Consider the following 18,802-nt stretch of genomic DNA (forward strand, 5'->3'; position numbering starts at 1 on the left):
ATGATCATGCAAAACAGCAAATGTGCAATTTGGCCCGAGACATTTGGAGCCTGGCTGAATGAAACCCCAGAACCACAGTGGCTAGCATGCCTCAGTGCAAGCCAAATCACTTCCAGGCTCCACATTGACACATTGCAGATTACAGCGGTGTCTGTCTGTGGGGGCTCTTCGACTGGTACTGCGGAACTCTGCTGAGTGATGTCTTCCTTAAACAATAAAAACGAGGACATTATTGTGATTAGCCGGCCTGTTAACTCTGTCTCCCACATCTTTAATCCGCCGTTGTGTGTGAGCATGTGTGTGCTGATTGCTAACAGACTTTGAAGCCGTGCACAACTATGTGAAGTATTTAATCACATCTAATTTGAGTGACCGTTTGACCTCTGGCGAAGCGCACACTTGCAACGTGGATGGATCTAGCCGACGGTCTTCATCTATCAGACACATGCAGAGACGATCTCTAGGCGTAGGAACTACATCTTCTCTGGAATTGTTCTCCGCGTCCTGCACAAACATGGAAAATGATCCTGATTTTCTCCTTTGCTGTCCTGACCAAAAAGCCATTATTCTTCTTAAAAGTCAGATCCCATGTGCTGAGTGATAAGGCAATCCTATAAAAGGACAAATAAATCACGCCACCAGACCTCTGGTGCAAAAAGTCTCATCTGACAAGGTAAACACAGCTTGTATAAACAACTTAGGAGCTTCATAGATCTCACATTCCTCATATTTACTTTAGTATTAGAGAGCAGGATAAGGAGAACTTGCGGGAGAAGCGCAGACCCGACTGACATCTTATTTATAAGGGGTGAAATCCTCAGCTCGGCTGCAACATGTGATTCCAATTGAAGCTCCGTGGTTGCTGGGACATATTGAGACATTTGAGTCTACGAAGTTGGGAGATGGATGGCTAAAATACATGACCATGCGATGAGAGGTGAGAGGGAAAAGGGTTGGGGGGGGGGCAGAGACAATATGGAAAGAGTGAAAGAAAAGGAATGCGAGGCGGGAAGAGAAGAAGGGTATGGAGTCGGCGAGGTGGGAGGGGGCATTTTAGCACAAAAGGAATAAAAAATGACGGGACTTTGATGAGGGGTTTGGAGGTGGGTCGGCCGTTGAGACAACGGTGATGTCACAGGGGCAGATGGGAGCCGGCAATCTCACAAAGACTTCTGGGAAAAGGGAACGGGGGTTAAGATGGGGTCAAGAATGTGCATAAACATGTGTACATGTTGTCAGAAAGCAGGAGAAAAAGAAATGACAGTGCGTCAGGGGAAAGGTGAGAAAGAGGACTGGGGATGATGCCACCTGTGTTGCATGAGAGGGCCGAGAGGGGAAAACGTCAAGATCTAGGAGTGTCAGCCTCTTCTAAATCAGCCCAGTGTGCTCCGTGTTATTCCGGGGTGTCACAGCTGAGGGATGCGTGTTTAAAATTTCTGTTATGACTAACTTGGAATTATGAGCATGGAGAGTCATGGGGACAGAAACAGATGAGTCCAGGCGATGCCCGGGGGAACCATCAATACTGTCTGTCCTTAATTGCGGCATGTTTGCCTGCCTCTGCACACCCGCCTGCTTTCATGTCCTTGCGTGCAGACGCGACGCGCTGTGTGCGTGAAAACACAGAGAGGACGCTGCTAGCCGCTTCCAGAACATCTAAACCTAAAGTCAGCGATGGTGTGCCGCTCTGCTGTCGGCCGCTGCAGACATTCCCGGGCATGATGAGGGCTTTTCCTGGGAGCGGGTGAGGGTGCAGCGAAAGGCCGAGGGCTCCTGCTGAGGCAGACCTAGAGGCTGCGGTGAGAGCAAGCAGAGGACATAAGACTGAGGCATGGCTGAGTGACATCATTATTTATGGTCTTGGAAAACTGTGTTATTTACAACGGTAGAGGAGGGGAAAATGTCCATTTCCAACATAAAACACACGCTCTGGCTACATTCTGTCCCCTTACATCAAAGTCGGCAAAGATGGTAAATTTGTGTTTCAGCTACAAGTGTTGGCTGAATGCTTTTAGTCTAACTTGTGGCTACCATAAGTTAGAATTAGCTGCATTCTAATGCATGCTATTCCTCCCGAGTGTGTTTTACTGAATCTAAGCTGGTGTTTATCTTTTATCTTTGAGAGTGTGTGTATTCATCTTCCTACAACCAGTCAAACTTGCACGCCTGCCCGGGTTGAAAAAGAAACCTGTCAAGTCCAATATCTGAACATTTACGTTAGACAGCGCAGGATAATCCTGAGCCTCAGTCAAGAGCGATACATTTTACATGCTAACCTTGAGCTGTGCTTCCCAAGCAAAGTCCATGACAGCAGATGGCTCCCCCAGAACTGGGCCAAGTTGTGTGTGTTTTCACTTCACTAATAAAATATACAACCCACTTACTCCGCTCACTCCCACTCCCACAATAGGTCTCTGGTTGGTGCAGTTGGGGGAGGGGGGGGGATCTAATTGAAAAAGTATGTATCACTTTTACAGCAACAACAGGGAAAATACGAGGGGACAAAAATCAACAAATCTGCCAAAACTAGCCAAATGTTTAGAGTGGTAGCAGGGACGAGGAGCGACGGCTGACTGCTCCCAGGGATGAGCGGGACCAGACGGCCAGCGCTGCATTCCAGCCAGAGGCAGTGAGACCCAGACAAGGAGAGACAGACCAGGTGGCCGTGGAAGCGAGGATATCGTGTATGCACATATGCATATGATTAGCCTAGCTAGCATTGAGACCGGGATCAAGGGACGCTCCAGAAAAACATCTGTAAATACAGTTTGACTACAATTAACCTGGGCAATTAACCTAAGACGCAGGACTGATTTCCTGACAAACAACACTCGCTTGGGAGTGTGCATCCGTCAAAGACGCCGCGAGGTCGGACGCGAACACGGACATTCACGTCCAGCCGCAATCAGCATCCGTATCCGCAGTGACGTGCCGATGGAAGATACTGGAAGTCCCGTACTCCACCAGATCAATGCGATTCCATGTGAATTTGGTTTACAAATAAAGATCTCGCGGACCCCGCCCCCGAGGTTAAAGCTCTGGATGCCGTCGTCATCGCCGATTCGAGCTGTTAGCGCTCCGCACCGACCAGCATCAATTGCATCACTTGTTCGAGCATCAGCGGGACGCCGGGGGATTCCTGTTGTCAAAAACAGAGGAGGTAAATAAACAAGGCCCGGCATGTCGTCACTGGAAACGATGATGTCATGGCAGCTTTTTCACATTCGGACGACCTCTCGGGGAATAAATGTGTCCTCGGCTTCAGTCGCTCACATCAGCGCAAGAAAAACACAATTCACGTTGCATTAGCCAGGAATCCACTGCCAGCCTCCAAACCTGTCAGGCGGGAGGCGCTGCACAAGCCCCCCGACAGTCAGGTGGGCTTCAACTTTCAACCCACAGGGACAGAAAAAAGTTTCCACAGCCGGTTTGTTTTTCATCTTTATCGGCACTAAAGCTGACTGACAGTGTCTGCCCAAGGCAAAGAAACAAGGCAGCCATTTCTACTGTACCACACACGTGTAGAGCTCCCCTGCCTAGCAGTCACACACACACACACACACACACACACACACACACACACACACACACACACACACACGTATACACAGCAGCTGGGTTGTTTAAAATGCCCTGTCATCTGAGAAACAGAGGTGAGGGTCAAAAAAGGCGTAACACTGCTCCAGTCACACACACACACACACACACACACACACACACACACACACACACACACACACACACACACAGATGTGCACACATGCACAACACACGTCAGGGAAGTGCACCGAGGCCTCAGTATAAACACTGATGAGTTATATCGCCCCAGACTGCCCACATTTCTCTGATCTAACCAGAACTTGGTCCCGGAACCTCCTCTCCCGTTTTCTGACTTCAAAAGCCCGAACATGTGGCCGCGGAGCCGCTTTCCTTCAGCTCGGGTCAGACGCTGTAAATAAAAAGTGGATCCACCTGTCACACACGCAGCTGCTTTCACACAGGACGATAAAGGGTCCGATACCTCGTCAGGTGACACCGGGCCCGTTTGCGTGGCCGTAAAAATCCGAACTGGGCGGAATGAGATAACAATCGGACCTGCGCTTCGGGAATGTGCTAATGCAAAAGAAGGAAATAAATCAGACAAACGGGTATAAATGAATGAAGAGATTGGAGTAGCGGGACGTCTGCAACATCCCCCTACACACACTTTCCGGAATAAATGGTGTGTGTGACTGTGTGTGTTTCTCATCCCACAGAGGTTCGAGACCCGCAGTCAGGAGGCTAGAACAGATTCTGTTGATACAATAACCCGGTCAAACAGGCCTTTCAGCCACAGCACCGACACTATTGTGCCCTCTTTTTGATTTTTCCTTCCTCATTCCTTCACTCCCCCCCCTTTTTTGTTAACCAAAGAGAGGACTAAAGAATGGCATCACCTGAGCCCTGCTCTCGGACCTCTCTATCATTCCACTTCTCCTTCCCTTTATCCTTCTCTGTTTGGCTCCGCTGTGCCCTGTACTCACTCCAGCGTGGGGCTAAATATTAAGTTCAAGGAGGTTATGCAAACACGTTGAAACAGCCATCCTCGGCCTAAGTAATACCCTGAACCCTTCAATTACCCGCTTTGCTTTCCTCTCTCCTCATTCCTCTTGCCTTTCCTGTCCTCCGCTTGGGTTCTCTCACTCCGCTCGTCTGACTGCAGCCTGGAAATACTGCGCGCGCTCGTAACGTCGGGGGCCAGAAAGCCTTAAAATATAAGGGGCAGAGAGTACAGCACAGCTCCGCGCCGTTACACGTGCGCACACTCACAATTACGCACCCACACAAACGTCCATCCAAAATACACACTCGCACACAAACCGATGAAAGATGGGTCCAGAGACGGTGGGAGCAAGTACCACTGGTGTATTTTCTCTGTGTTCCAAATGTAGGGCCAGGCGGTGCACCGCAGCTGAACCACAGCCGACATGCGGTGGAATGAGAGGCCACCACACACACTTCCCTTAAAGGAGCCATAGACACACAATGCGCACACGCACGTCACGTAGCGACACAAACGCTCCGACGCACACGTATACACACGCACACGTTCAGCAGTTTCCTGGACAGCGCTGTCAGGACGACGGGAGGCCGTGTTTAAAAAGCGGTTTGAGGCAAAGAGACAGATCAGTACGGGCCGTTTCCCACAATGCTTTGCCAAAGAATTACACAACCCAATTAATGTGGTCGCTGCAGCACGGCGAGGACTTCGGTCTGTGCGAGTTGAGCGCGCGTGCACGCTCCTTTGGCCCTCGCGGCTCTCAGAATTATAGCTTTGCTTGGAGCTTGGACCGGTCCATTTCCCGTCAGCCTGTAAAGGACGAGCAAGGTCAAGCTAACATTTCCCCCACACCCCATCAGCCCATCACGGTTATTTACAATCACACCCACATTAGCTCAACTGCTACAAAAGCTGCAGGAGAAGACGACAAAATGGGTTGAATCCGACTCTTTAGAGTTTGGAGGGAAAAAAAGGACTTTGTTGCACAAGTTAATGTGTGACTTTTCCCACTAATTCTGCATTAATCCTAAAAAAGATCCAAAAACCCCCCAAAAATGGCGGTATTCTGCTGCGGCTCACACTCTCGTGCACTGGTGGAAAATGCAGGTGCGCACAGAGCGGGATTCAGCTGTGGGTTGGCCCATCCTGCTGTTTTTCTGACTTTTTTACTTACTGGTTAAGCACAAATAAACACACTATATTAGTTCTACATTTCCTAAAAAAATCTATTTTCAAAACAAGCAAGGAAATATCTATCTATCTATCTATCTATCTATCTATCTATCTATCTATCTATCTATCTATCTATCTATCTATCTATCTATCTATCTATCTATCTATCTATCTATCTATCTATCTATCTATCTATCTATCTATCTATCTATCTATCAAGAAGAACTGAGCACATTTCAACGTGCCCCCCATTCTTTAAATGCCCCCCATCATTAAATGCCCACCGCACCGCCTCCATGGAGGGATCGACGGACGAGGTCGTCTGCATGAAGCTGCAGAAATGAAAACAGAAGCAAAGTTCAGACCAGAGTGGGAATAAGAATCTTTTGAATTTCCATTAGCAAAGCCAACATAAGGTCAGGAGCACGCCCTCCTTCCCGAATGTGCTGTGTCATGTGCACATATTCAAATAAATGTGGCAAAAAAACCACACAGATTCACTCCAAAATGTACAGCTTAGGTGGAGATTTGGAATTAATATAAACGTAGAAAACCCCGTGCTTCCAATTAGGAGGCTTTTCGAATAAACAAAGTAAAAAGGCAACAGCAGTGAGATCTGTTCTGAATTCCAACCACATACTGATTTGCATGGACTTCATTAACGCGGCCTCGGAGCCCTTCAAGCAGGGAAATGTAGTCATAGGAAGAAATTATGAAAGATCTCTCTCTCTCACTCAGACACGCACGCTGGACCCGGCGAGGGTGCTGATTAGAGGAGCTGTTTCCAGGTCTGGACAGGTCTGCTGTATATTTAGACAGATCAGTGAGGATCACAGGATCAAAGAGTCGCATGATTACTACCTGGCCCTCCGATAAAAAACAAAAAAACCTCACTATTATTTCCTTGTCAGTGCGCACAGACACGCACGCAACCGGTGGGGCGCGCGGAGCCTGTTCAGACACACAGATAAAGTCCCAATCGCGCCTTTCTAGGGTGCATGGATGGAGGCAATAAAACACACGCCCGCGTGGGTGCGGAGGCATTCTCCCGTGCACACGCGCCCAGATACACACCCGCACCGCTCTATAATCTGGGTAATTTGTACACCGGGGCTAGTGTAGACAGATCGTGCCTGTTGTGTCACAGCATTTCTTGATCACCAGCTGTCTAAATTCCAAAAAGAGGCAGACAGTTAGGTGTAAAGTGGCTGTGAATAACCTTTTGGGGGGTGACGACGGGCTCCAACACCTTATCCGTGCACGTTTGAGTGTTCTTTGACATGTTTGGGGTCTTTGCTCACCGTGTTGGGGATAAACAGAGTGCACGTATGCTTGTGGGCTGAGAGAGAGGGACCGAACATTTCAAGCCGGAGACGCGAGCAGGAACATACAAGTGCGTGCATGAAGCAGCAAACGTGCGCCTTGTGATCCTGTCAGCGCCAAGTGCACCCGCTTTTTGACCCTTGCAGCTGCCTCGGGTCTGCCATTAATCTCGCCGCGCGCCTTCGCGCCCAGACACAAGGTGCATGAAGCAGAAATGGATCCGCAGACGCAGCGGATGCAGAATCGGTACCTGGGGTCGGGTCGGCCCACACCGGCCTGTGGCTTCCTCTGAACAGATCGCTTTAATAACAAAAATGTGCAGCGTCGGAGCACCGAGAGATGGCTGCTGACAGACACCCTGATTTACAGATAGATAACTATCAGACACACATAGCTGCTCCGTCCTCTGGTGGTGTGTGTGAGGGAGAGAGAGAGAGAGAGACGACTAGAACAGGACGTTCATTACAGTCTGTAACATTTACAGTCCTCATCATCACCTGGAAGGGAGACCATCATTTTTTGAGTTACACGGCACGCCTCGAGCTTCACCTCCTCTTGACTTTTTATGAATCAGCTCTCGCTTCCCTCCAGATGATCCAGCAGATTTACTGCTAAGTCATCTCAGTTTGTCTTATAGAACATCTGACATTAAGTCCAGCGCTGCCTCGGCGTTGACGCCCTGCCAACGATCAGGGGTGTAGTAGCTGTTCGGCAGCTGTATAGACACGACGCCGGAGCCCGCTGTGTTTGTGTGCATGCGTAGCTTTGTTTGGGTATGTACGAGGGTGCTGTAAATTTTGCAAACACAGTGTCTGTTTCGCTGTTTGGGGCCTGTGTTATGCACAATAACTCTCCGGCATGGATAACACACATGCTATTCTATTTCCAGGTTTTATCAGGCGATACGTCTCCTTCCTGCTCTCTGAGGAAGATGCAAAAGAGGATGATTGCAGCTCTGCACCACTGAGAGGCTGCCTCAAACATTTGGGAAATCCGGGTATAAAACCCAACGAGACCGACATGTCCGGATGTCGTGCGGCCGCGTTTAGGTCGGTTTCTGTGCCGCGCCGCTCTCGGCTTTTATCCTCCGTGTGCACTGTTTATGCCGCCGTGTTTGTGTCGCTCCTGTGCATGTGTAATTATCCTGCGCTGAACTCCCAACGTGACATATCACGACACTGATGTCAGGAAGCCGAGACGCTCCGAGTCTGACAAACAGACCGCGCCAGGAGGAGGAACTAAACAATGCGCCACAATTGCTTTATTACTCAGTGTTTGTCCGAGGTTTCATGTTACGCCTCAACGCCATAAAAAAAAGCATGTTGTTTTTCCAGACCCCACCCCCACATCTCTCCCTGTGTGTGTCTGTGTGTGTGTGTGTGTGCGTTTGTCAGCTCTGGCACCAACTGGTTCCGTCTGACATGCTCAAACAGAGCCGAACACACATCAGGAGCAACAGGCAATCAGAACCGGCCGCAGTCCCCAAACACGCTGTGAGCATCCTCTCCAGGAATTTCCTCTGGTCTGTGATATCGCGGACCACAACACTCACAAACACACCTACGGAGAGGCCAAGGATTCACAGGAAGCCTCTGCTGCAGCATCTGTGTGGCACCAGTGGCACCGGTGCTGTTTGTGCGCGTCATCTTCAGGAATACATTCCCAACCTCAGCGGGAGGAACAATGCTGACTGGCAGGGAAATGGCTGTAATGCTAGCAGACCGCCTAAGCTTCTGGATTAATTCATAATAGAGGGGTTGACATGGAGCTGGGTGGGCCCCATCTAAAATTTCATATTGTTATTGGGTTCAATTTGTCATCGTTATACAACTGCTTGCTCACCTGACTGTGTTCTGCTGTTTACTGAGCTTCAAATAAACACAGTCTGCATTATGTCTTCAGAGGAAATTTTTCAAGGCCTTTCAAGGCGGTCGTCGGGCCCGAACGAGATCCTCCTAAGCCCGAGCAGAAGGTGATAGCCAGCCGCCTGGAGAGCAACCGAGATGAAGATCTGTTTCAAATCAATGGAAGGAACACACCTAAAACTCAATCTGGGTCAGCCTCCCTCACTCTGTCTCCCCCTCCTCCTTCTCCCCTGCTGTATTAAGGTGTCTCTTTGGCCTTTTATCACTCAACACTTGGTAAGAGAGATGTCTCTTTCTGGAAATAGTGAACAGGTCAGGTAAGAGGAGTATGAGCTATGAGACAGAGAGAGAAAGAGAGAGAGAGAGAGAGAGAGAGAGAGAGAGAGAGAGAGAGAGAGAGAGAGAGAGAGAGAGAGAGAGAGAGAGAGAGAGAATGAGAGTCAGCATAGCAATAAATGAATGATTGCCAGGTTTCTGTATCGTTCTTGAACGTTTCCACACCATTGTAGCCCCATTCCATATTTTAAGAGCGCATATTACTTATCTTTAAGACCCGGTTGGTATGAATAAAATGCAGAATGTGCTCCGATGATTGTGATAAAGACACCAAAATGTTTGCAAGTGCATTTCTCTAACTGCATTCTTGCATGCGTCTACACTTTCCGTGTGCGTGCACACACATACCTCTTCATGTTTGCCAATGTGTGTAAACCTTTTGTAGTGACTAGCATAGCTCTCCTGTTACGCATGCACATATTCTTTATGGGCTGGCTAATGGAACTTAGCTCTTCCTGTCCCTGTGATGTGGTTTATTGTTGTTTGATGTGCTCAGGAATCCTGCATGTGAGAGCGCCCCGAGTCGATCTTATCACCTAAAAGCCCTTCCCCATGGAAGAAGACACACAAGGTTCTTCTTTTTTAAACTCCAGTTGCGTTCCTGCTGGATCCAATGTGTTTCTGTGTGTTAGCGAGAACATGCCGACCACTTCTTCTCTAATTCAATCGAGTGTGTAACCCAAGGCCAAACACACACATTTGATTTTAGTAAATGGTGAACCCAGAGACCTGTGGCTTCAGTCGGACCACTGTGTGCGTGTGTGTGCGTGCGCGCGTGTGCGCGTGTGTGTGTGTGTGCGTGTGTGCGTGCATGTGTGTGTGTGTGTGTGTGTGAGACAGGGCTACAGACAAAGAATAGTTCTAAAATATATGAGAGATGTTTAAATAATACATTTAAACTGGACATGTCAGGTGTTGTAGTTGAGACTGTGGGTTTTTTATTCCCACTGTCCGGAGAGCTTTGTGAGGAGAGAGAAAAAAACTAGTGCAAAAGAGATTTCCTCTTTTTAATCAAAGATTTCTCCATGAGAGGTTTTACTTTGTTTTATTAAAAAGTCCAAAGGCAAAATAAAATAAATCTAGATAAGGTTGAGTTGGCTTCCATTTGCAAGACTAAACAAAGGAGACTCATTTTCAAACGCTTGTGCCTTTCTGGATGAAGTGATTCATGGTTTATTTGCAGAATGCAGTTGGTTCAAGATAAGCAAATGTATAAACATGTGACTGGAGTGAAAGCAAACACACCACGGTTAACTTCCAACAGTGTATCTTCTCTAAATGCATCAAAACTCTAGAATAATAATCGGGAAAACGACCAAGCTCGGGCCTCAAACGGCAGGCTACGCAGCTACGATGCAGCTCCAGTTTTAATTTGAAGCTCACACTAGCAACGCTGATTTGATCAGGATTTAGTCCCGGCCTATACAAAGTGATATTTAAGACGTTCACAGATGGTCACATCCCCATTCATGCATGCACACGCTGCCTCGTCTGTTTTCCATCCACAGGCTGATGTTATTTTCCCTGCTTACACATCGGCCAGTCCTTCTTCTCACTCTGGGATTCCTGCGTTGTTTATTTCATGGCGAGCGACGCCGTATCCACGCAGCGTTTCCATCCACATGACGGCAGTTTCTGCCTCGGCGACGCGAGCCTTAACGAAGAAGGCCTACACAGATTAAGCTGCGGTCGCTATCTTGCATAGATGTGACGCTGGCTTCAAATAAACTGTGGGTTTTATTTTTGTGTGTTTATTTCCTCTCTTGCTCGCTCTCTCTGCGTCTCTATTCAGCGGTTTTGGCTTTTCTTGGACTCTGACTTCAATATCTTGAAAACAAAAAGAGGCGAGTTTTGCTGCGGGGTCGTGGAAGCTAACGTGCGGCGTGGCCGAGGGTGCTCGCACATGCAAGTCCGGATTTAGTGAGATATGAGAGTCCCATTAATTTCTACTCCCTTTCTCCCAACCTCCCCATCTTCCTCACCTCTCTTTCCATCCCTACGCCGTGCGCGGCCCGAGCTCCGAGTCCGCTCGTGTTTCCAACACTTCTGCATTTAGCCGAGGCCCATAACCGTTGGAGAGCGGGGCCAAAACAAAGGGGAAAATCATCGCGAGGGCGCTGGCACGACCTGCTCCTCTTTCGGCGCTGGGACCTGCGGCTTTCTACGCGAACACGTGCGTTGTTTTTGCGAGCACGGAGACGCAGAAAATTTCTTGCACGCATGTTGGTCTTTGCACACAAACATTTCGGAGCCCATCGGCCAGGATACACACTCATCCAAACTTGCTTGGGCTGTTTCCTGCCACTGCCGAGAAGTATAATGATAATTACAGTCTGCGTCTGTATCCCTGAATTAAACACATCTCTCTCTCCCTCTCTCCTTTTCTGACTCTTCTCTTTTTTCTCTCTCTCTCTCACAGACGCACAAACATAGACATGCTAGGGAAGCTAGGGGCGATTGTGATGTGTGACGGCTGGTGTGTAGCATCAAAACCAGTCTGGTACTGGGAAAGAGTTCATTCAAAAGTTCCCTTTTCAGTGCCTGAAAAATTCATTTTCAGTCAGTTGGCAAAAAAAAAAAAAAAAAAAAAAATGTACCTTTAAATCAACGGAACACTGAAATATTTATGCTGTCTTATTAATATTATTCACAGACAGGCTATAATGTTTAGCAGTAAAAAATAACTACTCAGGAGATGTGCGCGCTGCGCCAGACTGCACCAATAAACGAAACTGTAGAAAAACATTCCGCACCGTCGTGGCTACAAAGCGAGAGTGGAAGAAAAAGCGGGAGCTTAAGTTCAGGTGTGTATGCCAACCACAGAGTCTCCGAGGTGTTTACTGTGTGTGACTGAATGCCAGTAAGTGCCAGTGACTCACCCGTGTGGGTATACGTGCCCATAATGGTAAACCGTGAGACCGTTTAACTGAGCCGCTGTTTTTAATGGCTCTTTTATGCTGCGGCACATCCAGCGTTCAAAATAACTCCCCGTCTGGCCTGAGCTGACGGTCTCGCTGCTGATTTAGAGTCTGACAAAACTGGGTTCCGTAAAAAAAGACTGAATCAGGCTCCACCGGGTTTACACGCGTGTTATTTCATTTTGAGATTGTGTTTTCGCACGCCAACCAAGCTGTGACGCTTCCTCTTTGACCTTTGCGTTGTTCCTCCTCGTCCCCTCGTTCCTCTGGTGACGCCTGAGGGCAAGACCGTTGTTCAGGGGGCCGTCGCTGGTCACCTCCACATCCTGTGTCCCTGTCGGCCTCTTTATGGCTGCACCTAATCAATTGCCCGCTCGTGCACGAACTTAAAAGCTCCGACACAACACACATAGACACAAAGCACCAATCAATTAGACGGGAGATTTATACAACTGCGTAAACTTCGGGGTGTTAGCCTCCCTAAGGCCAATTAGATCGGGCTTTCCCGAGAGTTCTACACCAGTCAAATAACACTAATTAGTGTGTGTGTGTGTGTTTGCGACTGAAACTAATTAGCAGCCCTGGTGCACCTACTTCCTCAGGACCGTTTCCTGTGATAGTAATTATTAGGTATGTGTGATAAATTCCAGACCTTCTTCCACCCATCCAGAGATAAAAGAAGACAAAGAAAAAGAAAGGCCAATGCCAGGAGAGCGTTCAAGACTGAGAGGAAGTTAGAGGGGACGGGGGGACGCGGGGACAGACAAGAGCAGAATGACGGACGGCGACCGAGGCAGCGTCCACACGGAACATCTCCCCGATTCGCCCGTTTCAGTTCTCTCCTGAGCCGTCAGACACTTTAAATCACTGAATAGTTTCATTGTTGAAGGACTCCTGTGTCTCTGACCTTCGCCAAACAAACACACACATATCTGCAATATCCTCTCAGTTGTGTCCTCCGATGGTCTTTCATTTTGACATGGACTTTATGGTCATTACTCCGGTGCCGTTACGTACGAGGACAAGAGCAGCTCTCAGACCACAGGCAGCCAGACTGCTCATCTTTCTTTAAACCCAGATCAAGTGTTGAAGGGACTTTTGGGGGAGCCAGGAAAACTTCTTTTAATGAAGCTGCTTTAAACACGGTGCTCAGAGGAATCACTTTATAGGAGTATTACTGCAGATAATGAAAGAGGCCTGAGGTCGTTCACATGGGCCTGGCTTCACTGATATTATCTCCATTTTTCTTGTCATGGTTGATTACAAGATGGACTCGTGTTTGATGCATTAAATAAAAGATATGACCTGCAGCAATACTGAATACAGCCAGAACTTGTAACGGTAAATGAGGATTCCTCCAGCATGTCCTGGGTCTGCCCCGGTTGACCTTCCAGCTGGACGTGCCGGCAGCGCTCCTGGGAGACGCCCAGGAGGCATCCTGACCAAATCCCCAAACAGGCTCGACCGTCCCTTCAACAGTTTATCCATTTGTTTTCCCTCCGTTCAGCGGTTAGCGGTTTTAATGACACAGCTGCTGATGCCAGCCGCTCCTTCCCTGCACGTACGGCCCGAGAGCCGAGTTATCAGGGTGGGGCGTCTCCTGCCAAAGCAAAAACCCGCCTGAGTAAAACCCCATTTACAGATTAGTAGTGATAAAAATGTAACCATAAATGGTGGTAAAACAGCCAAACCAGAGAGTGGAGTGAGCTGCTGCCCTAACAGTGGCACATCCAGCAATGATACGGTCTGGTGACTATGGGATGGAACCATCAAGTCCAGTTTCAGGAGATGGAAGCGGTGCATGGAGAAACTGTCTGGTGGAGCTCAGAGAGACTCCCACATTAGGAACTGACTGACAGGAGACGCAGGTAGGCTTCACGGCCCCGATGCAGGGATTTTGGAGTGATGAAGCCTTCCATTGACAAAACCTCACAGAGGGAAGAGGAGGAGGAGGAGGAAGAGGAGGAGGAGCAGGGTGGAGCATGATCCGGCCCCGGCGCACATGCCAAGGGCAAACATGTGTGTCAGAGGGCACGGGAGCACAGACAGACATGATGAATGGCTCGAGGTTCCCACGAGGAGGGACGCACAATCCGGCTCACAGGGAACTGATGTGTGGTCCCCCCCCCCCATCGCCGCGCTACACAGGATCCCATTCACGCTCCACGCCGACCCTTAAAGTCTCATCATTACTTATCACAACAATGAACACACGCGGCCGCACGTTTTTACCAAGACGCGTGGTTTCCTCACACACACACACACACACACACACACACACACACACACACACACACACACACACACACACACACACACGCACACACACTTCAGGATGATGTGATGAAAAAAAAGACTGATACGTGACCACAATACAGCTTGACTACTGTAATTATGCTTTCTTTGGATGCACTCGGAGGCTGTTTATCTAAGTGTGTGTGCCCCCCCCCCCACCTGTGTGAGCTGGGACACGACCTTGCCATTACAGCTGACTCTCAGACTGTTTTGGTCCTGGTCGCCATAGCGATGGTATTGTGCAGACAGGACGTCTAGTTATTAAAATAAGTTGAATTTTGCAAAGGAACAGATATGGGGTCTGGGTTGTGCTGTGCAGGAATCCAGCCGCTGAGTGTGAATTAACCAGTATGAGGTTCTTTTGGACACGGAACAGGTGTTTGCTGATATGTGGTTCCACCCTTTGCCCCCGTCCTCTCGCTCTCCTCTGTTAACCAGACTCCCACCCCTCGCTGCTCTACTTGATCTTTCCCCAGTTCTTATTGCCACCACTTCCATCATCCTCCTTCTCCTCCCTCCATTAATCACCCCCCCTGTAAATCACATTCCCGCTCCATCATCCCTCTTTTCCAATCGTCTGCTGTTCCATCTTCTTCACGTTTCCCTCGAAACCTTGCAGACTACTGCTAATACCAGAAGGCTCCCTTTTATTTACTTTAAAAAAATAAAAATAAAAAAGGACAAAAGCACTGTCACCGCTACATCTGAGGCGCCCTAAAGCTGCCCGCTACCATCCTCGGCGCTATCGTCATTTTCCATCGCTAAAACCTAAACAGAGATAATATCAGCTACATTCCCAATGTCTACAGGAGGATCAGGTTCAGTAAGCCACTGTGATGTTGTGGCATGTTGTATAATCCCATTCAGACTACGGAAACATCTCAATGGCGAGCTATTGAAAATGTCCAAACACATAATTTCTCTATTATTCCCCTACACCCTGTGACCCGAGACTCATTTAATGGCCGGTTCCTCTGGAGGCCATCTGTGTCTGGGTGCCTGAGTACTGTACAATATGTGAAACCGAATCTGGTGTGCGGTGATCGAGCTGACGTGCACAGCTCCTTACGTACATAAAGCATTCGGCTCTCTATCTGAAGAGGGCAAATACGAAAATGCTCTTGTTTCCTCGTGTCCGTGGAGCAACTCAGCAAGCGGTGAGCAGATTTTGAAAATTATTTTTCTCCCCCTTGTCTCTTTCATTAGTAGTGTTGAAAAGAGACGGCTCCCTCTCTCTCTCTCTTTCTCTGGTATGCACACACACACACACACACACACACACACAGCTCTCAACGTGCCTCACATGGTTTGCTTCAGTTGGTCTTCTTGACAAATGCCACATTACAGCGGCGAGAAGGAGAAACTTGGCACGCAATCAAACTCTCATGATTTTCAAGATTTGCAATACTTCAGTTTGCGTAGCCTCCTCCGTTCCACCCTTCCCTCCCTCTCATTTTCTGTCTCATTTTTTTCCCCCTTCGCTCTCGCCCCACTCCCTCCCTCCCTCCCTCCCAACCTCGCCCGCCCTGCCTCTCGCTCCCTGCCTTATCTTTCCTGTTTAGTTTTTTCGCAGCGCTAACTTGAACCAGAGCCGTACTGTGGGAATATGGCCCCTTTTAAAGCTAACGTTTGTGTAAGTACGTGCATGTCTGCCGACATGAGTGATTATATGTGAGTTCCAGTGAGATCGGGTGCATGCTCGGCGTGCATATCTTTGTGGCTTGCGCGGAGCTAAGTCAGGCTAACAAAGCTTCCAAGCTTTGCAGTTCAACAGCCTTTTAATCCTCATCATCAGTGACCCCCCCAAACCCCTTCTCCTGACCTCTTCATACACAAAGACACACAGAGAATCTGATGCGTTGGAGACCACACGCATACTTGTGCCCCCCGTGCCCCCCTCTATTAGCTCTTACCAGCATGGACTCGCATTCAGCGAACATCTCAGATTCAAAGGAAAATAATCCCAGGCCGTCTGTTGCTGTTTATGTCAACCAACCATCAAACTAAACGTCTTCCTCTTCAGACAACTTTCTGATGATAATATAATGATTTGAGCCCGGTTCCAGTAAAGTACAACAGTGTCCCCGGTGTGTCGGATCGAGGAGTGTTTGCCTGGCTGGAGAAGCATGGATGGAGTCTGGAGTCTGCAGTGCATTTCCTCTGCTAAACATCCCCGGTGATGTTTGGACGGACAAAATTGGAACAGACAGAAACATGTTTTGGATCACAACTTCGTGTGTGCTGCATGGGCGAGGGCGAGGGCGAGGGCACACACTCTCTCTCTCTCCCTCGCTCGCTCACTCACTCATTCACTCACTCGCTGTGTTTCTGCAGGAAACACACATCACAGGCAGACATATTAAGGGTATGTACCAGCCAGCAGGGGGCGCCATAAAGGGAGGGTGAGGTCCTGGTGACAGCTATAAAATAAATGAATAAAACCAACATAAATTAGCAATAGCTTAAGGGACATCATAAAGCTAGCGTGTAAAACATCAGTGACAACGCAGCACACACAAGTTATTTCACCAAAGAAATTACAAAGACATCCGGAGCTTCGTTAACAGCTCGGAAGGTGCTTAAATGGTTGGGTTGCGACAAATGAGCTCGAACAGAGCCAACACTCCAACACTCAGCGGTCTGAGCCCTCCGCGAGCAGCTTTTACAAAAGTTCATATTGCGACAGAAACAACATTATGCAAGCGAGTGCAACCACAAGGAGTTTAGGAAAGCAGCTGACCCATTTGATGTGGAATTGCGACGGCCAAATTGCCTGATTTTTGACGTACAAATCATTAAACTTTAGGGCCCTTTCAACTCCATCCAGGGCTGGAGGATTTTTTTTTAATCCTTTCAACAGATTAGCTTTTTGCCAAACAGTCGCACAAGTATGGTGAGCAACACATGGACATCAGGCGAGCAGCACCGGTATCGCTCCATCTGCAGAGGGAAGCGGTGGAATCTTTTGAGCAAAGGTTACTGGACTCTACGCTTATGAAGCTCTGGAGCGATTGATTACTGGCCTATCCCTCGATATCATGTAACGATATACAGTTGAATTTGATCTCTTTGACTGGCCGCACGCTCATTGAACATGAAGGAGTATTCTGCAGCTTATGGGTCATCGGACTCAATCTACAAGAGGGGAAGAACAAAATTACAGTCAAAATTTCCCATTACTCAAAGACTAACTTGACAGTGGTGAGCGCTAACAATAGCCATGTCCACTGTTTACGCCCAGTTTGATGTTTTGCAAGTGTTTTTGTACAGATGAATGAGACACAAGCTATTAGGACACGGCCTGAGGCTGATGTGCTCCAGACTCTGCTAGCCATTACAGAAAAGCAGTTCCATGGCAGAAGCTGGAGCAGCCCCCAAATGAAGAAAGGCTGTCGCAAAACAAAATGGCCCTCGCTTGTTCCTGCAGTTTAACTCATCCCGGTTTAAGAGAAAAGGAGCGATCTCAAAGAGGAATGGGATTAAGTGCCATTCAACTCTGAAAGTTGCGACTAACTTCATCTCCAGAATCTCCTGGAGCTGCTTCCGTCTGTCCTGACGAAGGCTGTTCAGGTGTCGGTCCCTCTCGTGCAGCGACTGCTGGGTGGAGGACAGATGCAGCTTGGTGGTGTCCAGCTCCTGCCGCGTCTTCTCCAGCGCTCCCATCAGCTCCTCCAACTGCTCGAGCAGAGAACCAGAAAAAAGGTTTAATCCCAGTTTGGCTTTTTCTTCTGTCCCGACCATAAATAATCAAACATCAAACGTCTGCAGCATTTAACATACAAGACGTACAGTATTAGTCTTACAGCAACACACTCGTACACATGGAGGACATAAGCTAATCAGATGCAGACTACAGTGCTGTTTCTTTAAGGATGGGATGGTTGAATCGTGTAAAAGGACTCAGATTGAGGCAATTGTTGCACTAAAACCCGATTAATTTAGTCTCACAGGTGAGCTTCGCTCTCTAACCGCATCTCCCTCCACGCTCACACGTCCTCCAGCCATGTAATCCTACGTGTCAGACACACAGGATGTGACCTCAGGGCGTCATTATCCAAATACAGGAAGTTCTTAATTGTCCGACAAGGAGCCGTTTACAATAGGATGGATTGGAAGGTGTGTTCGCTGCCTGAAGGACAGAAAACTGGAGCTTTTCTGCCTTCAAGCCGAGATTGTTTGGAGATTTGTCATCAAATGATATCCAATGATGGATTTTTGGAATGCCGGATCTAAGGACTAAATTAGGAAGAAACAGAAAAGTTTTTTCAAAAAAGGTGTAAGAGGAAAGCACTCCATGGGGTACGTACATGAAAAAAGAAATGGGCCTCTTTTATGAAGGGGCCAAATCGTTC

General features: G+C 48.3%; 1 protein-coding gene across 7 annotated transcripts in view; it reads right to left on the minus strand.

Annotated features, from left to right (window-relative positions):
* The window catches only part of LOC101075069 (ERC protein 2), a 112,234-nt gene that overhangs the window by 37,696 nt on the left and 55,736 nt on the right, over nucleotides 1-18,802 (minus strand). For all 7 annotated transcript variants that reach the window (XM_029833220.1, XM_029833218.1, XM_029833222.1 and 4 more), the window contains one exon: nucleotides 17,965-18,125. In XM_029833220.1, the coding sequence (XP_029689080.1) occupies nucleotides 17,965-18,125 (161 nt within the window). The remainder of the gene's footprint in view (nucleotides 1-17,964; nucleotides 18,126-18,802) is intronic.

Source organism: Takifugu rubripes, chromosome 3 (assembly GCF_901000725.2).
Source record: "Takifugu rubripes chromosome 3, fTakRub1.2, whole genome shotgun sequence".
NCBI classification, from domain to species: domain Eukaryota; kingdom Metazoa; phylum Chordata; class Actinopteri; order Tetraodontiformes; family Tetraodontidae; genus Takifugu; species Takifugu rubripes.